General features: G+C 37.7%; 1 protein-coding gene across 1 annotated transcript in view; it reads right to left on the bottom strand.

Annotated features, from left to right (window-relative positions):
• Nucleotides 1-26,037, bottom strand: part of DGKQ (diacylglycerol kinase theta) — a 65,023-nt gene that overhangs the window by 20,342 nt on the left and 18,644 nt on the right. Inside the window, exons 3-13 of the mRNA XM_053465803.1 lie at nucleotides 19,911-20,013; nucleotides 13,762-13,847; nucleotides 11,269-11,394; nucleotides 10,443-10,596; nucleotides 7,241-7,309; nucleotides 4,153-4,253; nucleotides 3,847-4,064; nucleotides 1,944-2,034; nucleotides 1,805-1,859; nucleotides 886-947; nucleotides 620-770 (exon numbers count right to left, since the gene is read on the bottom strand). Coding sequence (XP_053321778.1) covers nucleotides 620-770; nucleotides 886-947; nucleotides 1,805-1,859; nucleotides 1,944-2,034; nucleotides 3,847-4,064; nucleotides 4,153-4,253; nucleotides 7,241-7,309; nucleotides 10,443-10,596; nucleotides 11,269-11,394; nucleotides 13,762-13,847; nucleotides 19,911-20,013 — 1,216 coding nt within the window. The remainder of the gene's footprint in view (nucleotides 1-619; nucleotides 771-885; nucleotides 948-1,804; nucleotides 1,860-1,943; nucleotides 2,035-3,846; nucleotides 4,065-4,152; nucleotides 4,254-7,240; nucleotides 7,310-10,442; nucleotides 10,597-11,268; nucleotides 11,395-13,761; nucleotides 13,848-19,910; nucleotides 20,014-26,037) is intronic.

The raw sequence follows: 26,037 nt of genomic DNA, 5'->3' as shown, positions 1-26,037 counted from the left end.
AGGAAAAAGTGTACAAAATGAAAAAAGGTATACTTTGTATACTCTATAAACCCTAAGCAAATTTGCAGAAAATGTTTTTTTCCCCCAATTATGTCAATTTTGTGTATACATACTAAGATTTAATACAAAATTAACAAAAATTAGAAACTATGCTAACCATAATGCAAAAATATATATATATTGCTAGTAGGACCTATACAACAATAAGACTTAGTAGTCATATTTTAAGTCTCGGTCTGACCCTGCTCACAAATGGTCAATATAAGCAGTATAACAAATATACAAAACCTATTTTGGCTGCTTTCCTAATACATGGTACTCACACAGCATGCACAACTTCAGGAACTCTACTGCGTCTATATCAATTCGCTTTACATTTGTTCTGTTATATTTATTAAACCCCTGCATACACTTTTATATATATGGCACTATGAAATAAGCACAGTATAACAGTTAAAATAAAAAAACTTTGGAAAAAACATTACATTAAAAAGGTATTTATATCAATCTATAAACCTTAAAAATAAAACAAATATGTTTCAGCTAAAAGAACACAAAAGTGTTTTTTGGCACACATGTATCTTACTTCACCATTAACACTGCAAGATAACTAAGTTACCTTTTATGTCTAGATTTTCTTTTAAGATATTTTTATATTCTTCAGCAGACATGAGAGGTGGTAAACCTCCAATCAGAATATGTATCTGAATGTCAAACTTTTGTTTTTCTTCAATATAAAATCTTGTCTGGTTCATCTGACGTACTGAAGTCTAAAGGATGAGAAAAAAAATTAAACCTTACAACCTTAATAATCATTGAAGATATATTTATGAATTATTAGACCAAAAAAAAACCAAAAACATTGAAACCAAAATGTCTACTGACCTTTCTTATATCTTTAAGAACATCAAGAATTATTTCCTCTACCTGAAGGATTCTTCGCTGTACTATAAAAAAAAAAAAAAAAAAGTTTTCTTATTTATTTTAATTATTCTTATTACCTTGAAGCAACAACTCTCCTGGGACGTCTCATGTATAAAAATAAGCATAACGAAACCTAAACGTAGAGCACCAGGAACTTACAACATAGGGAAACAAGCAGACAAAGGGACAATGTGACTGGGTTAAAGCAGATAAGGTCACACACTAGGCCAGGGGTGGCAAAGGAATCAGATCAAGATGTTTGAAAAACACCAAATATTTCTTCAAACCTGCTATATTTTTTATATTAGTTTGAAACCAGAAAATTTGCATAAGCCAAAAACAGCTAGTATGTGTGGTGCAAATGTGGCTTTAACATAATCCATTTAATTAATTGTGACACCCCAGCCATCATTTAATGAATATGTTAACTGCATGGACCCTTTAAATTTTCATGGTGTCCCCCTTGCAAATATATGAGGGCCTTCTGCACAATCCTCTCATATCCATTTGCCCTTTTCCCCATCACCAGGAGATGTGTTCTGCCGACATATGTTCGGGCACACTGTGCAAATGGCTGGTACAATGGTGTCCTATAGAATCTTTCACATACTAGTAAGACTATTTGGACACCCAATTTGGACAACCATCTGCTGTACAGAAGTGGCTACACGCTAATATTTTATTTTGTGTATCCTTAAGCCTTGTTAGAGAAATATGCCAAAGAGGAGCTCGTTTCTTGCTCATCTCCCCAACGGCAAAAACAAAAGAGAAACACAAAAGGAGCTCTCAGGAAATTGGGATCCCCAAATAGATTTTAAGAATTTTGTACCTGCAAACCCTGCAATTGTTTTGTTTCCTTTTAGTTGAATTAAAGCCTTACCTTGCTTGCTACCCATAAAAACTTCCACCAGTCTGAAGTTCTCCAGAAAGTCCTTCTAGCAAAAACAAGAGTATTTAGATAAGATAAATTAGAGGGCAGTAGGGAGAGCAAGGGAAAATTAAATAAAAATGGGAATTACCTGCTGACCAAGCTGTAGAAGAACTTCCTGAATGACATCAAGAACAGTGTTTTCCTTGGTAACTGGTATAGAAATATATGCTACACCAACTCTGAAATACAGATCACAACACCTTATTTGATCTTCATGAAGGTAATTGCACTTCAAGATGTTTACGAGTTGAAAATGAAATTACCCACAGACCTCCTCACATAGGAAACTTTTTCAATATGTGTTTGGGAAGAGAGGGGTTGAAAAATGAAGGAAGACTGACAGTTTCCTAGACAGAGAGCAGGAGGTAAAACCTAAACTGCTTATGAGAAGAGACTCTAACTCGTTAGGAGAGATGATGTTCAAATACAGATTACAGACGACATAAGAAGCGCATAGATATACAGACAGAGATGAAATGCGAGGGGGCATCATCCTTGAGGTCTCTTTAGTGTTAAAAGCACAAAATTCACTATGCAGACTACTGGAAGCTAGCATAGGATTGATTTGATGAAGTTGGTTCAGATGGTTAGAAGAACGCTGTATTTGTTCATTTTTTTTACATAATGAAAGCACAGAGTAATTGTTAAATGGAATACAAGGGGGAGCCAGTTGCTGTTAGAAGGATATCTAGTTCTTGTTAGTTGGGTTAAATCTGAGCAATGTTGTGATGTATTATATATAAAATTATGTTTTTGTAACCAAAGCCTTTGAGTTCATTTATAGGTCCCATAACACTTACTAGGACTAGGAAAAAAATAAACAGAATATAATTATAATAATAATAATTAGGACACATACAACATTCAGGTTAAAAAGAAAAGTACTCCACAAAACCTCCACACATAGTTTGCCATAAATCCTCAAATGTTAGACAATTAAAGTGGCTCCCATAACCATTTTTTAATGGATCTATAGTATCTGTCTATTGAGTCATTCACACAACAACTAAGCCTATAGTAACCCAACCTTTAGGATTTGAGGACTGCAAACAGAATAGGATGTTATTTTACGTCTGCTTGGACACGGATGCGTGTCCAGAAAATGTGGCTTGTTGGCGGCATTTGAGGAATAAATGCAAACTCTGACCTCTAAGCACCCTTACTGCAGGTTGTAGCTGCATTGAAAATTAGTAGAAAAAACATATTCCTACTATATTTCTTTTACTAGCCTCCTAAAGGGGATAGTTTTCTATTGCCTTGTTGAGAAAGAAAATGAAAAAAGATCAATATCTGGTAAACAGAATTTCAGAAAGACACTGCCACCTAAAACCGGGAATGCATAGCGTAGAAAAAGATGTATCCATTGAGCTAGCAGACCATATATAAATTTGGAGAAAAGTGGGAATGTCCTTGCATTGTTTTGTCATTTTCAATTATTCTCCACGGTAATGGTTAATTTTCATATGATGCTGCATTTACAAATGGGGCACGGAAATGAAAAACCTCTCTCTTAAACTGCTAGCAAATGTATTGACTATTTTATGTTGCACTTTCACGTTATAAACAGCTTTCATCTTAATGAATCTTTAAAATTATATATTTATATGTGTTCCTGCAAAAGCCACAAAAATACTCATCTTCACTCACCACATCCTCTTTAAGGAAGGCTTCAGCGTGTGAGTTCAATGCAGAAACAGCTTCCTGTTTTCATGCATGTGCTTAAATGTCAAAGCGTTCAGCTTACTACAGGCATCCATGTATTTATGTTTGAACAGTGAAATATATATAGAAAAGCATAATTTACACTGAACAGATGTTCTGTTATGTGTCTGTAATATGTAGTGTTAAAGCCTCCATCGGAGGCAGGTAGGTCTCCAGCTGCCATTAGGTTTCAAACCCCATGATCCCCGGCTGGTCTATGTCAATGGAAATATCAACCAAGGGTCAGCAGAACTTTTGTCTGTGTGTAGTGTGAAAGTATAATGGCCTACTTCATCCATCCAGGATAAACTTTAATGACTTCGCGGTCCTTTGGCTTTGCCTTGATGATCCACGCTTCCGCTTCTCTGAACACAGAACTGCCTTTGCTCTCCTCTGTCGCACCATTTCTGTTAATGATGTCATCGCAGACTAGCGATTGCTGACTCAACATCTGAAGTTCATAGTCCTGTGGGTTGTCAGGAATGTAGTATGACCTCAGGGCTGCCTCCTGGAACAAAAGACCAAAACAAAAAAAATTAATCCAAGCATTCAAATTAACACTTTAGATATTTTTTTAATATGTGCAACCAGCTTACCACAACTTCATCACTCTTTGTAATCCTTGGGACAGAGATTGTTCTAGGCTGGTTACGCTTGACTGCATCGAGGCCATCGTAAATCTTTAAACTTTGTTTGCCTGAAAGACAAATCTATTTCATTAACATTAAATATACAGTGCTAAAAATACTAAGAAAAGTGTTTGCTATACGAAGGGATATTGCTATGGCATTGACGTGTATTTTCAGTTAGAATTCTAGCTGTATTCCCAGCAAAAACAAAGTCCTGTCGTTTAATATAAAAAGTTACATGGTGTGCACCACCAACCCCATGGAAATTGGCAATTGGAATACTATGTTAGATTTATAAAGAGCTGGTGTGTCCATGGGCCAGGATAGAATGCCCCTTATAATATCTGTGCAAAATTTACATTTCATATTAAGAAAACCAACTTGATATCACTGTGGTACACAGGACATCTTAACTTTATATTCTGCAAGGCTATATACACTTAATTCTGTATTGTAGCCTAGTTTTATGAAACAAAAATCATGAGAAGGTTCTAAACTGAAAGCATGTCCTAAAAACCTTAGTAATGCAAACATCATGTATGCAACAAATACTTTGTGGACAATGTTAACTTGAGAAGAACAGCCTTCTCCAGACTGTGTGGCAACTTGTGTTCTCCTAACATGTGAAGACCTAGAATGGAAACGGGTGACCTTTTTGTTTTTTTTAATCCGGGATGCAGTTTTAAACCTATACAGGTGCCTGTTTTAAACCCATACAGAACAGTAAAAAAAAAGCATTAGTAGGTGTCCTTTAGTATTGGTTTTCAGTTTACCCACACAGTGTACGATTTAGCCAATTTACATGAGTTTTAATTCCCAAATTCTTGGGGGTTTACCGTACTGCTATATAATAAACTATATGAATCAAACACAGGTCATTAAATTGCCAATCTAAGAATACACAAAAAGCTGCTTGTGAAGATTACAATTTGGTGGTGTACCACCAAACAACCTTTAGGTTCTCCTTCTGGCTGCTATTTCAACAGTCTATATTTAGCACAGCAGTGGAAATGATTTTACTTCTACATATTTAATGATCACTTTGTAAAAGTAAACCACTAATTTACAGGCCATTACTGTTTTTTTCTCTCTCTCAAAAAAAACCCAAAACAATTATTAAGCATTTAGTTGAATTTCCTTTTTTCCATTAAAATGCACTTAAATAAAAAATAAATCAAACCGCCAAAAGTAGTTACACAAACATCATCGGTCAGACATGGTAGTAAAATACAGTATGTACTATTTCCATTATAACTTTAAAGTTCAAAACCAATTGTCAGATATCCTCACAAAAGAAAATATTAAAATAGCACTCAGGTATAAATTAAAATTTAATCTCCTGACAATCTTAAAAAATAAATAATTAAAAAGGGATATATTGCTATACGGAAAGTATTTCCATATTAATTCAAGATATGGAACGCTGAATGTTCCACTCTGGAAAGCCACTTTTTTTTGTAGTTATAATTAGAAATCTTTCTTGCAGGGCCATTGACTATGCTGAAAAGGATTTCCGGGCACACAAATGAGGTGGATTGTTCTAGGAAGAAAATACAAGATCTAAACCGTGTAGTTACCAGCCTTTCCTGTGCATGACAATTTCCAAATTACAGAGTTTCCTTCCCTTTTCTATGTCCATTTATAGGACCACAGCAGAGTAATAATCGCCATCGGTGTTTTCTAAGTGAAACTTATATTTTTGTAACTGTAGGAAATCCTGTCCTACTACAGACTCTGTTTCGAAGACCCAGGCCGTAGGCATGACGATACTACAGTAAACAGTGCTTAGCTTCAATAAATTGATACAGTATATATATATATATATTATTATTATTATTATTTTTTAATTATTATTATAATTTTTTTATCTCTTTGATCTGCTCAATTTAACAAAATATCGTCCAAAGTTACATATCTGAGCTTTAAAGATGAAACTTTGTTTCAACACAAACATTTCACTTCAGCAACTCAAAAGCTACAAATACGGTAAGTAAAAATATCAACCCCCGCCTCCACCATGGGGTTTTTTCTTTTTACCCAAATTAAAACAACCTTTTCTACTTTGGCTTCAGCACGGATTGGATTTCGGTTTTCATACCCAATAAGATAACCCAAATCAAAATGTGTTTCGCGTTCTCTTATTCTCAAATCCTATAGAGCTTATCATTGAAGTTTAACTTCCATCACTACCTTAATCAGTTAATGAAAACAATTATTCAGGAAAGGGGGAGTTAATTGTTCATTTCAATTAAGCATTCTCTTGATGGCTAGATTGTCTATACCAGGTGATATGACTATGTTCATAATGGTATTTGCTAAAGAAGAAAATTAAAATAATACAATTAGTTGAAATTAAAATTTACCAAGAGACTTCCCTTGATTCACCAGCTATTACAAAACCTAATAACGTTATAAAAATAAATAAAAATACATGAGTCATTGATTAAAATATCGAAAGGATTCTTTTATGTGCTTATCGACCAAGCTTTGAAGACCTGGTCATGACCAGCTGTTTCCTACAACGAGTTTCAACAACGAGTTTCATGAAGGTACACTATGGCCCTAATGTTAATTAAGGAAGATAAAGCAGCTCAACGTAAGCTAGCTAGCCATAAATGACCTTCAAAAATCAATGCTGCTGCTTTGAGCGCTCCCATAAGAATGGGTAAATTAACATCCTCTGAACTCCTTGCTCACCATGCCTCTAGAAATTAAAAAAACTCTTGCCTCTGGGCAGTCCTTTATATTCTCAGAGCCCTTTAAGTTAGAAGGGCAAAAAAAAAAGGATTTTGTCATCTATTTTAGTATTTAAGGACCAGTTCAAAAATAAATCCATGATGCACCATACATTGTAGAAGCCCTATATTTTTTGTAAGGGACACAAATTGGGGGACAAGGAAACATTACAAATGTATAGAGATGATTCAAACTAATACATCTATTCATTTTAACACAAAAAAATGCATTTGTTAGGTAACACTTAGCTATCATACACATTAAAGTGCATATGAAGGCTGGAGTGTTACTTTAGTCCTTATAGTATTATGAGACTTACTTGAATCAGCTGATGTGGGTGTTTCTTTCACAGATCCCTGTGTTACTCCCTCGAGTTCATTATCATCATCTGGAAAGATAAAGATCAGATTTTTGTAACAAAACAAAAACAAAAACAGAAAAAAAAAAAGGTTACACTCAAAGACGACAGAAACATGGGTCATTTCTGCATTGGTGATTGCTACCATGACTAGTTTTGTAATACAATGACTACAAACAGCATTTGTGACCTGAACATGATACGATCATCAGAGATGATGATTCTGCCGATATTTCTTACACAGATTAAACATCAGACAGATGATTTTGATAATTTGTAATGTATGTGATTCTGAGGCAAAAATGTATATATTTTAATAATTAATATAATAATCTGCTTCACTCACAGCCTTCTCTAAATTATTTTCTCCCAGCCTATTGCTTAAGACTGTGGAGATTTGGAAATTGCATTGTTTGGAGGGTAACGTCTGGTTGTGTCTGTACCACCACCCACTTACTGCGAGAGAGACAACAGAGTGCTGGCTATGACTTTTCTCCTGTCTCTATCTGGAATGCAGTTTCACCAGTTTTATAAGCCACAGCGAGAGAGAGAAGTGTGTGGAGAATGCTACAGAAAACAAGATTTTCTGTCATTTTTATATAGTGATGGACTTCTGCTGTCCTTGAGCAGCTTTAGAAAACTTCACAGACTATTAGTGTATTACCCATTAGGGTGGAACGTACCCACGCACATCCATAGGCTTTCCCATTATAAACTGGCAACTGTTAGCAAACTATTTTTCTGCCTTGCGTTCTAATACAATGTTACCGGAGATTAACGCAGCAAAAGGTCACGAAGATGGCTTTTAATGCATACTGGGTGATCACGACAACCCACACTCTCCCAGTACACATTACTGTGGGTAAGGCATCATATGTTGAACCCCTACCTCAAAAGACCACCATCTTAATAACCTTCTCATAATTTTAGCATGCCTTGTCTTCTTCTCCATGCCTCTCAATGCCTTTGGCCTCAGTGGTGGGCCAGCTATTGTGGGCCCCTGTGGGAAAGCTCCAGCCCAAGGAATCTAGCTTTTCTGCCCTGTCTTGAAGACATTGTGCTGATGCTATGCTGTTATATCTAAAACGTCTACCATATCCTGGAAATGTAACAAGACCTTTTAGCTATTAGCTGTGATTTCAAGACACATTTGTATTGGGAAACTTTCAAGACAAAAGTCCTCATATTACTTGTTGCTATAAACACCTGAGCCAGGAATTTTTTTTTAGAGGGATTAGAAATCGTGCCTGTATTTATTGAGCCATGTGGTGTCATAAAACACACTGTGTACTCCTTAGGGGTATTTTTTATACCAAAGGCAGGCTTTGCCAAATACAAGGCGTATATTTTTCCACTTAGTTCTGAAAAGTGTAAAAGTGAACACATCAGGCCAAAAAATATGTAAACATATGAACGTCTAACAATTCCACTTGTCTGGGGAAAACATTCATTGTTTATATATTGTAATAGACAGCGTTTACCGTCCTACAAAGTTTTCCATCTTTTGCTGGCACCAAGACACGCTCTAAGTTCTTTTAAAGGTGCTGGTCCACCTACTCTACTGAATTTAACACTTTTATAACTAAATGCTGCATTAGAAGTATAATTCTTAGTACTGTTAAATACCCAAACTTCTCAGTGTTATTTAATCATGTAAAAATGTCTTCATGTAAACGCAATTGTTATTTGACAACAAAGCAGACAGCAGATCTGTTCATAACCTTACGCAACACAATCAGACAGATCTTTTGTTAAATACACATTATACATTCACTCAGACCTGTACCTACACTATATGGACAAAAGTATTTGGACACCTGACCATTACACCACCAGGGACTTTTATAACATCAGATTCTAAATACATAGACATTATTATGTAGTTGGTCCCCCCTTTGCAGCTATAACAGCTTTTACTCTTCTAGAAAGGTTTTCCACAAGATTTCGGAGTGTTTCTGTGGAAATTTGTGCCCATTCTTCCAGTAGAGCATTTGTGAGGTCAGGCACTTATGTTGGATGAAAAGGCCTGGCTCACAATCTCCGTTCTAGTTCATCCTAAAGGTGTTAGATGGGGTGGAGGGCATTGTGCAGTCAGGCAAGTAATGTTCTCCTGGCATCCGTCAAACCCAGACTCGCCCATCAGACTGCCAAACAGAGAAGTGTGATTCATTACTCCACAGAACACATTTCCACTGCTCCAGAGTCCAGTGGCGGTGTGCTTTACACCACTCGATTCGATGCTTGGCATGGTACTGAGGCTTGTATGCAGCTCCTCAGCCATGGAAACTCATTCCATGAAGCTCCGGATGAACAGTTTTTGTGCTGATATTAATGCCAGTGGAAGTTTTAAACTCTTCAGCTATGGAATCGGCAAAGCGTTAGAGACTTTTACACACCGTGCACCTCAGCACGCTGTGACCCCGCTCTATGAATTTACGTGGTCTTCTGCTTTGAGTTGCTGCGGTTCCTGAATGCTTCCAATAATGCCACTTGCATTTACCCGTGGAATATCTAGCTAGCATGACATTTTACAAACTGACTCATTGCAAAGTAGTCATCCTATCAAAGTAAATCCACTGACCTCTTCAGAACGACCTATTTTTCTCACAAATGTTTGTAAATGCAATAGGTTTGATTGAAACACCCGAATTCAGTAATTAAGAGGTGTGTCTCAACACGTTCGTCCATTTCACATATGAGTGGTGGGGGAACCAGAACTAAAGACGCAACCAGAGAAATTCTATAGGTGGTATTTATATATAAACTGAGCAACCGTTAAACTACTTTGAGATATTACAATAATGTCAACAACAAGCTTCAAAAGTACGTGATGAGAGTGAATGTTCACCAGGAAGCAATAAGCTGGCCTGTGTACAATGTGTGCAGAGGTGGTAAGAAAAGCAATTGAACAAAAAAAAACTTTTAACCCCTTAATGACAAAGCCCGTATATGTACGGGCTCAAAATGCATTGTTTTCAATGGGTTTAGGGACCGCCCATTGTCCTTAAGGGGTTAAAAGATCTTCTTGAACAATGATGTTCACTGAGTTTCAAGAAAAGTAAAGTATAAGGTTAGGTAAATTTAAGATAATTCATAATTTCAGTCTTCTACAAAGGAAGAACTATAAATAATCAGATTCAGAGTGGTCAATATGCATTCTTACCTTGATCAGTTTGGAGAGACTCGGATATTCTAAAGCAATGCATTTTGCTGAAGTTTCGTGAGTGTAAACAAACGCAATGTGGTGGAAGCATCATATTCCTTAGACGACCAAAGGTACAATCATGGTTCAGGACACTGAAGCATGCAGTGTGTGCCTACCAAAGAGAAAAAAAAAAGATAAATGGTGTTCACAAATTGCCTTGAGACATTAAAAACTTAGAGGCAGTATTCTTTAGTATGTTTTATTCTGTCTTAAATAAATGATTATGTTACCTTCTGTTTATCTAAAGGTACTGGAATGGTGATAGTTTAGGAGGTCTAACTGTGCGTCAGTGATTCAAGTCCAGTCATTAGGCTTTATGCATCTCTATGATAACTTTTAGTGTGTTACTGTCAGGAATAAGATTAGCCAGATTGGAAACAAGAGACCTATCGCTCTCCATTCATCCATAAAAACCCCACCGTAATTTAAGAAGTAAAAAAAAATAAAATAAAAAATACTCCAAAATAATCAGTATAACATAAACTGACAAGTGTTTTAACATATTTCCAACCAATTCAATCCTACATGTGACTTATTAAACTAGGAATATTTAAGTTACACAGGACACAACACATAGATTTTGACACAAGTAAATAAAAAAAAAAAAAAAACAAAGCATCTCAGGAGCTCAGCAACATGCTGGTAAATAAAGCACAAAAGAAAGGCTATGGAAATCTGTTAAAAGCTGTCTACAGTTTCATTTTGTTTGACGTTGCTTAACATAAATGAATGCATGTGACTAATCATATTTAATGGTAGCGGATGAACGAGCGAAAACTCATACCTGAATGCCACACCATTCACATCTGATTCCAGAGAGAACTTCAGAAGACCCACATGTTTTCTTGCAAACCTCACACCGCGCACTTGAAGAGAAATTCCCCTCTCGCCAGTGATGGTGATAGGTGTCCTAAAAGTAGAAAAATAATCAATAAAAAAAAGAAAAAATAGATAGGAAGCTACTTTAGGATTTCTTTCCCGTCCATTACTGACACATGATTCTATAACAGTAACAAAATACCTTTAATAATTACTATAGCAAAATAATCCAGCTGGAGATGACTGGTGGTGAGCATATCATGTGGCAGTAGATGTGTTTGGTCAATACATCACTTGCAAGCCAAATATCCGGGGGACGGGGCAAGGGACAAATGCATTTAAGCGGTTTTCGTAGAATCCCTCAATGCCTTTTCAAGGGAGACTACCTGAAAATGTATGCGCATTAAAGTGTTTATGACGGCTAGAGTGCCCCTTCAACCCACTGGTTAAGTTCCTTGTAGCTTGTTCAGGGTGGGGGATGTTCAATTTTTAAAAACAACTTGTATATGTTGTTCTACAAGATTAAAATACATACTCCCAAGATCTGGCTTGAATTAATTTTAATAAACATATTATTTTAACTACAGGATTTCCCTGCCCGGAATGTCTAGTGTATACTATTTAAATACAAATGTGTGGCTTATATTTAACCTGATTTTATTCTTAGCCTTGTTCTGATTATTGTTGTTATAGTCATCTGGGAAGATTGCCAAGCATTCATGTACGGGGAATGCTAGGTAAGGCTCCACGTTGTGCACATGTGCTGCTCTAAAGTCCTTGATGACTACACATCTATGGATAGTAAAGGACGTTTCTATCATGATGTAGGGAAGATAAATAGACATTAATCACACATGTTGTTCATAGACCATAATAATTATACACATCATCTACAATTACGAAAGGCAGGAAAGGTGCATATTTATTCTTTATTTGAACACTCTCAGCACCAGACCATACTTGGCCTCATTTTTCCCTTTTTAAATAATATACACATTGGCAAATGGTTCTCTTTGCTTTCGAAAAGTTGATATTACTAATTTCCCAATATGTGTAGGTTGCATACACATGGCACCAGGTGAGAGCCCAGAATTCTGTGAGATGACCTCATGTCCTCTGTTGTATAGTACTGTTCTGGCAGTATGTGTGCATAATGTGAGAACATGCGTGGCATCAATTAAGAATTTCAAATAATATCCATGTTCCAAAGCAGTATGTTTTCAGTTGTGTGAAATGTTCATTGCTGATGCAACAGGTGAAAAGATATTCATTAGAATTCACTATTCAGTATTAAACATGTATTTAGGTTTGTGTTAAGGTAACGGAAAAATAAACCAAATCTGTAACATCCATATTAAATATTTCTGGAACACAAAACTGCCTTTTAAAGTGCCATAAAACTGACCCTCCCCCCAAAAAAAAAGTTTTGCATTGAAAAGTCTATTGAACCTTATAAGCAGGGATGTCTCCTGTCTTGGGAAATGTAGAGCATCCTATATGAACACAAAACTAGGGCTAAAATAAATGGCCGTGTGTGTGTTTGGTGTGTCGATGTTGCAGGGCCTGTCCTGGTGTGTGTGTTTAGGTATCAGTGTGTCAGAGCCGGTCCTGGTGTGTGTGTTTGGGTGTCGGTGTGGCAGAGCCTATCCTGGTGTGTGTTCTTGGGTGTCGGTGTGGCAGAGCCTGTCCTGGTGTGTGTGCTTGGGTGTCGGTGTGGCAGAGCCTGTCCTGGTGTGTGTGTGAGTGTTGCAGTGGCAGAGCCTGTCCTGGTCTGTATTTCGTTGTCTGTTTCCTGGCACTTTACTTTCTGTAGGAATAAATTGAACTATTTAATTTTAACTTAACCAGAGATAAAACGCCCTCCTGAATTTGTAGTCACTTCAGAGGCCAAAAATTTCTAGGCCCAGAAATCAGTGAGAGGAAAATAAAGGTTTTGTGTCCATATTGATCTGCATATTTTATTGAAAAGGGATTACCGTATTTTCTTGATTATAAAACGACCCTGATTATCAGACGACCCCCCAAAATCTGAATATTCATTTAGGAAAAAAAAAGAAAAAGCCTGAATATAAGACGACCCTATAAGAAAAAAGTTTTACTAGTAAATGTTAATTCATGTAAACTATATAAACTATTTTTTTTAATAAAAGCTATGATTGAGAAAAATGCGTCAGGCATTAGTGTACTGATGAACTCCCAATACCATCACATCACATCAATATGCGTTAGAAAATCAGGAAAAGATGGGCATGGATGGTGGGCTGATTCGGTGGTGCAACGGGCCACTGGATTAGACTTGCCCCCAGGCCTTAGGCTGCCAGCCCTCCCCTGACCTAATGCAGCTTCACAGGTTCTGGTCCAATTGTCTAATTTCAACACTGGTCTTCACTCTGGGTGAATTTCCATGAAATGTGTGCTAACAGAAGTCATGTCTTGCTGCTCAGCTAGGTGTACTTACGTGATCCTGCTCACCCCCATGGTGGCACTGTCGGCAGTCACTGCAAGTGAACAGGACACAGTCTGTATGTACATGGAGTTCACACACTAAAAGACAAAAGGTACAATCAGGAATCACGTTTACAGAAACAGTTTGGTTTCATACAGAGATTAGAGCATGTGACTACACATAGCACATATACCACACTGTATTGTCCTAATGTTTAAAGGTGCTGTTCCACCAAGACAAAACATTAACCGCTCTCCCTCTGAGCAAATAACCCTTATTTCTGGGAAGGCTTTGGGCATAAAGACAAATCTAGTTACAAAAGTGTTAAATTCTGAGTAGGTGTAACACAACCTTTAATGATATTATGACTAAACATATTGTAGTTTCATATACATAACACATCCAATGCACCCACTGGTGATGATGCATAACGAGTTTTCAGGCTGATGTCTTTGCTATTCGGTCATGTCTATTTTTCAGAGCTATTCTTTGTTGTGGGAGGAAAATGTCCGTTGAAAACATATGGTATTACATATTGTCTGTCTGCTTATCAGCCAGTCTGTGAAACACGCAATTATTTATCACCCACCAAGTGTGAAAATAGGGGCAGAGCAAATCAAACAAGGACTATGTACCGCTCACGGATTCTTTTTCCCTTGGCGTTACGTTATTAGCTAATCATTTTTGCATTCAAGTAAACCTCAACATAAATCCAAATCCCCTTTGACTACTAAATAGTGGCATTCAGGAAATATGCCCATTGAACGTAACCGGCAACTACAACAAAAGGGAAACCGCAGCTTTTACTCGCACAGTAGACACCGATCTTGAGTGTGGTTACAGAGCAAAATATCAATTTCAGAGACAGCAAGCAAACTTACAAGGAGGTAAATAGCTATGCACAGATATTTTATTTTTTTATGTATGAAATTTGACTTAAAACTTCACTTTGTATACATATATATTGTAATATACAAAACAATAAATAATAATAAGAATAATAATAATAATAATAATGTCTCCCTTCTATAATGGTTGGATTGTCATTTCTGTATTTTCTGTAAAGCTTTACAAATATAAATCTAAGGCCAGGCAACCAGAACACTTCATAGAATAAAAATCTCCACTCCGACTAGTTAATCGTTGCATATAATTATCTTTAGCTGACTTTAAACTGAAAACATATCATTACATGAATGGGGATCTTCCCATATTATGACCACATATATATTTATGCAGCCAAATGTGTGTCATTACCTGCCCTGGGAACACAATCCACAATGTCGGCCCTTATTACGACCCCTAGCAAAAGCTACACAGTAATTTAGACTTCCCTAATGGTGAGTCAGGACAAAACATCAAATCACCAGTGAATTAATAAAGATAATCATATAGCGCGTTGTGCAAGTACTTCTTTTACATAAGGCAACATTAAGCAACCTACATATTGTGGCTTATTTATGGTAACTGACTAATAATCTGAAGGAACTGGCTATTAAAATGGTCTCTATTTATAACTCATAGAAAATAGATTAGGATAATCAGAGGACACATTTCCTTCACGTTACACACAATTGTGTTTAACAATTTAAAATAATAATAAAAATAAATAAAAAATAACCCTTGATTTCATTTTTAAGGCTGGTCAACTTTACTATTATGTAGCCAAAACTGGGATGCTTTGACGTGGTGGAGGGCTAAGTAATATATGGCCCATATGGTGTGATGGAATTCCCAATATTCATGCTTAAATTTTTTTTTAATAATATACATAAAATAAAACTAAAATGAAATAGTTTTATTTTATGTGCATTGATTTATATACTTTTAAGTTTGGCACAAGGTCCTTCTGTTTTACCTTTTGACACTCTTTGATATATACACATTGTGGGACGTGTGTCAAAGTGCCTTAGCGCTTTCATCCGCCAAATTCTTTAATTTCAGCGCAGCTATCACACTTTATTGTAGTGCACTTCACATTTTGAGATATATATATATATATATATATATATATATTTAAATTTACAGGGTGTGCGCTGATATCTTGCTTTGTTGTATGTACATCTTGATCAGGAGCAGCACCTCAAAATGTTAACATCTATATGCTCTCTAAGGTGTGCTTCTCTTTTTGCATATTTTCCACGTTTACTAAATAAACCATAGAACCAAGCATATGAACTTCCTGTTTGCAGGATGTGCATGATTACTCCTCCCCATCAAGTTACATCTCTACCCTATTGTCAAGTTGGCAATTGTGGTTGAATTGTGAAGGCAGCCTTTGTAATTGAGGAGAAGGGAGAGAACTTCGGGACAGGACACTGACTACATCATTTTAGTTTGCTCTGCTTATATCAAAGACTTATTTAGGCAATATGGACAAACATGTACAAAGCTACTGTGCATCACCTCCTTGGGTCTTGACCCCATGATACAACAAGCCAATCCACGCCATTCGTAAAATAACACACTCTCTGTTAGCCCCAGCTCCAGATTTTGATCATCTTCTTCATAAAACATGGTAATGTTGGTAATTACTACATACAGTCGCATCTTTCATCATGGAATGGTACGAAATGTGTGAAGAACCCAGAACTATAAGCTCTAAAAGAAGTATAATGAAGCTAGTAATGAGAATAGGTGCTAAAGAGGTGTTTACATTAATTTTGTCGCAACCCATAGCTTTCCTCACACCTTAGAAGGTTGAAGAGTTCACGTTCTAAATTGTTAAGCCTAATGACTTCAAACAAACAGCTCACTTACCAACCTGTGTGAGTCATTACACATTTAAGAGAAACAAACTGTTTAAAGCCCCAGTCTATTTGTTCAACTTGTGTTGAATGCACATTTACTAATTCGGTTGCTTCTTTTTGGAGGTTGCAGTCAATAGCAGGTTCGACAAGACACATTACAGGAGGTGAGGTCACTAACAGAAGCAATGGTTTTCAGCTCTGACCACATGATGTTCCTCATTGAACTGCTAGAAAAAAAAAGAGACAAAATGCCAAGCTAGCATATGCCCTACATTTCCAAGGCTAGATTTAGTTACTAAACCTGCCAATTAGAGGAAATCCATAAACAAATCCATACCGACAATGAAGTCTGGACTTATCAACTCAAATTAGAGGCAACTGCCATGTAAGATGAAGGTCACCAGTTGGCACACAACTCAGCAAAATGATGTACTGCTCCACAAGCCTTTACTTCCTGAAGGCACCTCATACATACCCTGACTCACCTTTCAAGTTTTACAATTATATCTTGGAATGTAAAACTCAGGGTACAGTGAATAAGCACAAAAGGTATTTATGAGTCTCTGCATTTCCTGATACTAGAGGATGGTTTTAAAAACATAGGTAAATAGTAAAAGAGACTAGAAAGAGACTGTTTCCAATAGTTATTTAAGAGATCATTTTGTCACAGTAATAATGAGTGGAGATGTTCCTCCTGTTAGGTATAAGTAGCATATAAATGCTTCTCATATTTCAGAGAAAACTAAATAGCTAACATAAGATAACAAATAATATGCACTTGGAACAGCCAAACACTACAACTAGAAAAGAGACGTCGGTTAGATTTGTTCATAAGCCACAAGGCTAACCTTCCCTCTGATGTTTCTATAGCAAGGGGGTAGCCAGCAAGTAATTTTCCTCTTGTTTTAGTATTAAACTCCGATGATGCTCAGCTAGTCTATGTCTAGCTTACTAGCATGGGAAAATAACAGGACATTTAGTTCCATAGCAGCCAAAGAGCGTCCTAAACCAGCCAATGCTCGTAGGATTTACCCATACGTAAGTATTCCATTGACACAACCCAAGTGTATGCTATAAACCTCCAAATAATCTGAAAATAATATTTTTCCAAGATAAAGGGTTTTTTTTTAAATTTTCTTTGCATTAGCTAAAATATAGTTACTGGAAGTAGTTCCAAAATTAATTTTTTATTTGAGAAAAACATGCCAAATAAAAAAAAAAAAACACTTTTATTTCCTCCAATTTATTTTTTATATAAAATGTATCTTGAAGTGAATACCAATTTTTTCCACCTGTCATAAGATATCTTGCACAAAAGACCAGTTTATCCCTCAGGCTATGACTGTAATAGAGTCTCAATGCAGGGCTTAACGTTGGTCTGAAAGATGTATAAATTTCTCTTGTCAGTTGTTAGCATATGCATGGACCCAAGAGTATAATTAACTCCCAGCTAAGACAAAATGCCAATGTGATGTATTTTCTTTTCTATTTTTTTCAGCAAGACTGTGCGCTAGAATAAAATTAAAAAAAGGAACAAAAATGTTCATGAAGACATTTGATTTATTTACAAATGAACAAAAAAAAAGTGCAATTAATGGTGCTGTTCCAACTACTCTCCAGATTTTAACATTACTGCTGGAAACATTATTCCTAGTACTGTTAAATGTCCATAGCCTACCCAGAAATAATTATTTACATTTTTGCCAGGAACACTTTATTTTCATGTGATAAAAAGGGTGACACTGACCGGTTGTTGCCATACCATGAAAGAAAAAAAAAAAAAGATTATAAAGTGTTTATGTGTTGTTTTTGCAATTAAGCATAAAATGGAAGCTCTGCTAATGTTTTATTTGTTTTACATACCAGAGAGTACAGTTAATGTATTAAGAACAACACTTTTAAGATATTATGGAAATAGAGAGCAAGAAGTTCCTGACTATAACTCAACCTAATAATAGCCTTTGTGCTCACGTCTAGATTATTAAAATACAAGAAAAGAGAATGGCAAATTAACTCAAGATCCTCCACTCCTCCTATTCTCTTACATACGTGTGGGTTAGTACAATAAAAGGGGCTACAGAGCAAATGTGTTTAAATCTTGAGATACAGGCATAGCTGTTCTGCTATGGTAAGATGCATTATTATTGGCAATGATCATTTGTCCTAATTTTGAGATGACCTAGAACTGAGGAAGATGACTGGACACTATGGTGTTAAATTAAGGGGTTATGTATAAAGAACAGATCTGAAAATAAATAAACGTATTTATGGTCCTTAATATTGGACCCTGTTTTTGGACTCCGGTATACCTTAGACCAGTCGTTGATTATGCCACATGTCATTTTTTTTGTTTTTGTTTTTTTTAACCTACTTCACTATAATACATTTCTTTGGTTAGTAATGCTTCTCTTTTCTCGTAAGGAAATACAGAGGCAGCAGATGCTCAAAACAGTCATAGAAAGAATTTTTTTTTTAAAAAAAAAAAAAAACCTTTTCTGGAAGAGTGAAAGTATTTGCAAAGCACTGTCCCACTATGAAAAACACTGATTTGTAAAATCACAAGATCGCATGTCCTGTAGCTTATGTATACTGGTATGTATGTGGCTATGTATGAGTAGCACATACACTAGGGCAGGGGTTCTCCAAGTTTTTTCTGCCGTGTGCCAGTTGGAGGCAAGGGCTGATATAGAGCCTGCACACTCCCTCACGCACACATACAGACAGTGGAACTAACGCACATATTCAGACACACAAGCACACAGATACTCTGCCCTAACACACACACAGACACTCACATCAAACTAATTAGACACTCAGCACTAACACACACCTAGACACTCTCACAGACATACCAAGATACTCAACACAACCAGACACAAACACTAACATACCCAAAGACACATGTTCATATGTTCAGCAGGCGAACTAAAAGGCAGATCTGAGCTGATGTCCCCAACCGACCCACTAACACAATTGAAGACTTTTGCTCAGCGCCGCACACCCTTAAAAGACAGAGAGCCCAGATATGATGCAGAGAGGGCTGGGTCAGAAAGGGTAGATTAAGACTATCATTTTGGGAGTCTTTGTTTTTGGAAGAAAAGCAAATTGTGTCCATTAAAATTACATCAAGTGGATCGGAAATACAGTGCAGATGTTGTAAATGATTACTGTAGCTGGAAACAGTTGCTTTTTAATGAAATAACTTCATAGGCGTTCAGAGGTCCTTTATCAGCGACCATCACTGTATTCCAAAGGCATGTTGTGTTCGCTAATCCAACTTTACGTTTTAAAGGCTAATTAATCATCAGAAAACTCATTTGCAATTGTGTTAGCACAGCTATAAATGTCCTTGTTTTCCTAGAACCAAACCGTTTAAACATTAGTGTATACATTAATAAAACTGGAGCTTACCTTCACAACGTAAAGCCAAGCTATCATCTAGGTGCTTTCTACACACAGCGCAAAACTTCTTTTTATAATGCCCAGGTGATCGGAAACAATGAGATACTGGAACCTTAAAAAAACAGAAAAAAATAATAATATAGTTAATTGGCAGATATTTTTTTCATGTAAATCAATTCTAGTAATCACTAGCAGTAGATATAAGAGAATATTACATTGTCATATCAGAAGGCCATACTTCTTCCGAAGTCTACATGATACCTAATAAGAACCTTTGGTCATGCTATACTTAGACCTACCAACACAGATAAACTTGTTTACCACATCAGTAATCACATTTAGGAGAAATTACAAAGGAAGTCCAGTCCAACAGCTACATTAAAATGATCCAGGTATGACTGAACACGCAAACCTGGCCTGATCTGTTGTATGGCACTTAAAGAAGAATTATTAAATTTCATGTATTTTAGCAGGGGAACACCCATTGTTCTTTTGTTCTGTATGTGACATTTTTATATTGCCTGTAGGATACATAGCAATGTGTGCTAAATAGGTTTTTGTTACTTGTAGCAGAAGGGTTGGAGTGCACAACATTTTGCCTAGGTTTGTGCTACAGTCGGATGCCCGTGTACCCAGCCAGACTTCAGGCACTAAGGGGCAGTAATAGCCTGAGCCAACATCAGAAGCCAGAGTGCTGTCACAAATAAACACATTTTACTATTTTTGCGCCACTACTTGGCTTGCGTAAGGACTCGATTTGTAGCATAGATATTTATGCAATTGCATTGCAGCTCTGTCACCTGTGGCTTCTCAAATATCAATGTATTATAGATAACACTCTCGTGACATACAGAACTAAATTATGAAGGTACTATTTAGACCTGTCAGATAGTTTCCAGACTGTCATATCTAATCAGCTTACTGTCCTGTACTTTCATTTCCCCCCCACTCTCACAAGACCTCCCTCAATCACCTTGCCCATTACAGACATAGATAACTTCCACAGCTTTTAACATAGACAAAAGCATTTATTAAGAACAAAAATAGCATGTGTTTTTTGTTTGGCAATCAGTGTAATTGTTTGGGGATATTTAGTGTAACAGATCTCAGTAGCCAGAAAGGGTATATCTGCTAAAGTCGCTTCCTCCGCTACTCCGACTGCTGAACCTCTCGCTTATTATCAAGCCCATGTCCAACCTCAGCCCAGTAGGGGGTCACTGCTGTAGTCTGCTGAGAAAATGGTAAGCATGGGTGGTTCCCAGACTTTAGGCCGAAACCAGTTAAAAAATTGCTAGATATCAGATCTTGGTGCCCATACTGGACACAGAGGTCTCTGTTCTGTAAATCCTGACCCAATGGTGAGTAAGATACCACAAATAAAACTCCCCCTTCCAAATGCAGGTATCCCAAATCTGTTTCCGAGCTCCACAGTCTTTAGAGTCTCTGGTAATTTGGGAAATGTGGCCTTGTGTACCAGGGAGAAGAAGTAGTCCCAACAGACCCCTTGTACCCACCTTTGGTCCAGGAAAACATTTGAAATAATGGTAGTTGTGCAACATTGTGATTAAATGTCACTGAAGCCTCTGTGCTCTGGGCTTCTGGAGGGGCCTGGGGGCCAGCCACCTCCCTACAGACTATGGCCCCTGGCCTTGGAAGGCTCTGTTTCTGGGGAAGTGGGTACAAGAGGCCCTTTGGTACTACTTCTTTAGCCCGGTAAAGAGCGCCACTTTCACCAAAAGACTGTGGAGCTCGGACACAGATTTGGGGTGCCTGCATTTTGCTGTGGTGTTTTACTCTCCATCAGGTCAGAACAGAAACTTCTATGGCCAGTATTTGCACCAAGAACTGATATCCAGCCTGGTTTCGCCAGAAGTCAGTGATTACCATCATCACCACAGACTACAATAGCAACCCCCTACTGGGCTGAGGTGGGCAGAGTTCAAATACTGAGCAGTGTGCAAAGAATTGAAAATGATGTGTGTCTTGCTGCGACTATTGAGTGTAAATTACCCCCTTGTACGGTTTTAAATGGGTGTGTTTCCCATTAAACTGAGTTCTCCCAAGCATCTAGTCTCTATTCTGACATTGATAATAAACGAGAGGCTCAGCGGTTGCAGTAGCGGATATACCCATAAGGGCTACCGAGGTCTGTTGCAAAGACTGTAGACTTGAACTCTTTTGTCCTCTTCATGGATGAAACATGGTGCCTAAAAACTGAAATAAACATTACTTTTGCACATAGCTAAACAAAATCAAGATATTTGCAAGCTGAAGCATGTTTGCCCTGAAGTCAAAAAGCTACTAAGGTTAGCAGTATGACTATATATGGTAGATAAGGCTACATTATGTGTATCAAGTGGAATTTAAACAGGCTGGCATGCGTGCAACACACAAACACACAGCTTCTATTGTGTGGACTGTGCTATTTCTGCATGTCCTACTGAAGCAGAACAAGAGTAACAAAAGCAATTAGCCATCAGGAACAATAAGCCTGGAAAGCAAATATTACTGGGGGTGGATTTCAATCAAGGGGTTAAAACAACATGAATTTCTCAAGGTAATTAATACCTTTGGAACCTAGAGTATCGTCTTGAAGAACTGTTGTCGTCTTCATCATGGTGACTTGATGTTGTTAGAGACCACCTATGACTGTAATCCCTAGAAGAAGTTGTTTTTTTCTACCAAAATGAAATCTCCAGGATTACAGACTAATCACTCACAACACCATTAATCCATCAAGCAGTTTCAGAAACAGCTGACAGCCCCTTCTAGAAGACCACCATTTGTACGTCTGCTGAGGTGGTAATTCAGAAGTTTATATTCAGTTTAAAAATTAAATCCTTTTTTTGAAATTCAAGTAATGTCAAGGAGGTGTTTATTCACTAAATAGTAACATTTTAAAGTAGTTCATTTTACTGCATTGACCTTAGGCATTAGCCTTTGACCTTTGCAGTTGTTTGCCAAGGGTGACATGTCATAAAGCATACGTATACCCCAGTTTCAGATTCATTTAGCCCCTTAAGGACAATGGGCGGTCCCTAAACCCATTGAAAACAATGCATTTTGAGTCTGTTGTCATTAAGGGGTTAATTAATGTAAGCTTATTTTCTTATTCACACGACCCACGGGTTATTTTCCATTAACTACTTGCCCACACAAACTCAAGTTCACCAAAATGATAGAATGTTGAAGTAAGCCTCCCACCCATGTTACAACATCAATAAGTTATCCAGTAATCTTTCCGAGTTACTACACATTGTATTAACCACTATCCATTCAATTGGTGAATTGGAATCTGGAGATCATGCCCTCAACCAACTGCTCCATAGGAATACCACCTACAAATAAAAGCAAATTGTGGAAGCTTGCATACCATTTTACATAGCAAGCTCTGTTTACAGGGAATTTACTTTCCAGAAACAGTTGCATACAAGTGTTACGATAAATTAATAGGTTGATTCTCCAAAAGGTGAGAACAGAGCTGTTAATATACGTCAGTAACAGTCTATTTCAAGCAGGCCACCAGACACCAAGGACTAGTTGCTTAATTGAGGCCAATTTCAATGACAAAAATACAAAGGCCTACCTTTCTCCCTTATGTTTACTCTACCCCCAAATTTGTTGGGATAGACAGCATAACCTCGCCCTTAGGTAAAGTGACAAAAAAATATGCGTACCGTATTGGCTCGGATATAGGCCGCCCCCGTATATAGGCCGCACCCTAAAAGTTTGGTGCTTTTTTAAAGAAAAAGTTTTTTTCTTTAAAAAAGCACCAAAAAAAAAAAAACATGCTGCCACTCTGTCTCCCCCCCCGAGATATGCTCCCACTGCCCCCCCCCGAGATATGCTGCCACTGTCCTCTCCCCCCGAGATATGCTGCCACTGCCCCCCCCTGAGATATGCTGCCACTGTCCTCCTCCTTCCCCCCCCGAGATATGCTGCCACTCTGCCCACCCCGACTTACCGGAGCAGACTCCCGGGTGTCTTGCGGGGCCAGCGGGGGGCATCTACGCAATACGCGTATACAACCGGAAGTTGTATACGCGTATTGCGTAGATGTCCCCTGCCGGCCCCGCAAGACACCCTCGAGAGTCTGCTCCGGTAAGTTTTGGGGGCAGAGGTAAAACGCATCGCCCGGACGGTCACCGGCTGCGGCGATGCGGGTAAACAACCCGGAGGCTGTTTACCCGCATCGCCGCAGCAGGTGACCGTCCGGACGATGCGCTTAGACAACCTCCCGTGCCGGCAAACCCCCCCCCCGTGGGAAGTGCTGGCAGGGGAGGCTGTCTGAGCGTATCGGGGAGTAGGATGCAGGTCCCCTGCACCGCTGCGGGGATCTGTATCCTAACCCCGCTGCCTGCCCGGGACGCCATGTCCCGGGCATCGGGCGCTAGACCCCGAATATAGGCCGCACCCCCACTTTAAAGACTTAAAGTGGGGGAAAAAAGTGCGGCCTATGTTCGAGCCAATACGGTATATTCTCTCCTCCATACACAACCAAGGAGGGGTGCCTGTCGGTTTGAGAGGACAGGGTGATGCACAGGTCCTAAAACAGCAGTGCTTCTTCAACTACAACAAAAACATGGAGGATCTTTCCAATCAGTGCCTACAGCCATAACTGGTGTTTCACAAAACTACATATAAAAAGGTTATTCTTTTCAATACACATGTTCTTACAAGAAATGTGAAAGTTGAAAGACCTACACTTTCTTGGAGCTCCAATTAAAACTCTTAACAGACACCCTGTTTGGAGATGCCACTACAAACGTGTAATAAGAAAATGTCCTGTGTCTTACCGGCAGGCATTTTCCTTGCACAATCCCCCACTGATGCCAAACAAATGGCTCAAAAACATGCAGAGTCTGGTACAAAATAGGTATTAGGAAAGTCACCAGATACCACTGCCTTTCCTGTCCATCTCTGGCAGGACTCTACATCGATAATAGTTTCATGGTCATACCAAAGTTGATTATTTTTTATATCATATATGTGTCTGCTTTTACATTCAGTTAGGGCAAGCTCTGCTATAGCACATAACTTGTGCAAAAAATATTAAGGTCAAAGAAGGGTGAGAAAAGCAGAGCAGAAAATTATTGTTACAGCTAAATTTGCCAATGATTGATGGCCAAATGGCTGCATAAAAAGTGACCAAATGCTCCTGATGAAATACTCAGGATTGTCTTCTTTACAGAAATATATACTGTACTGTACAAAAGTATTGTATGATGGATAAGTATCAGCCTGTACGTCTCAGCATTGAGGAGAGAATTAATTGCCTGCAAAGACTCATTCTTCTATCAATTTCCTGCCGTTCTGAGAACAAACTACCTTCTGCTACAGCCAGATATTTCACATTTTAGCTCATCAGTCCAAAAGTACCTGCTTCTATTTTATGTTTTTGTGAACAGTTGAGTTGCCATGTTTCTTGCCGTGGTGTACGACTTTTGACAATAATCGTTGACAAAACTTGTTTGGCTGTTCGTCACCCATTTTTATTCCTCCTATTCAGTTAATGATTATGCTTCAACCTACATGTTAAATTGATCATCATTAGCATCGGTTTTGTATAATTGTTTAGTCATACATCTAATTGTATGCCTACAAAATCCCTGACTTTGTGCACGTGTACCTATAAAATCCATAAGTTCTTGGCGCTTTCAAGGGTACAGCAAAGTGTAGACAAAAGACTTAAAGCTCATATTCTAATTTAGGTTGCATCACTGTTTGTTACAGATTCAACTACACACTCTGCATGTTGTTATTGCTGGTTTTAGCACATGGGGAAGAACTTACCATCTGGTATTAATCTTACTGCATTGAAGTGTAGGAATGTTACAATCATTAAACACCAAAGACACGACAACCCTTTAACCTACAGAATTAATACTATTGAAACGTGACCAAAAAAGCTGTTTTACAATGATACGTAGTCTTATAATGAACCCACATTAACATTATTGTGTATTGATGTTGGCTAATTATATCCTGCTTCTCTTACAAAAACGTACACTTGGAAAAATACGACTAAGAAAATAAAGCTTAGTTATGTCAAGTGTGAGAAGGGATGGACTAATGTATTTCTTTTGCCACATTTAGCAACTGGCTATAACGCAGTCTTTGTTGTCGCTGTATTAAA

The sequence above is a fragment of the Spea bombifrons genome, chromosome 1 (genome assembly GCF_027358695.1).
Source record: "Spea bombifrons isolate aSpeBom1 chromosome 1, aSpeBom1.2.pri, whole genome shotgun sequence".
In the NCBI taxonomy this organism is placed as follows: domain Eukaryota; kingdom Metazoa; phylum Chordata; class Amphibia; order Anura; family Pelobatidae; genus Spea; species Spea bombifrons.
This window is presented reverse-complemented; position numbering and strand designations above follow the sequence as displayed.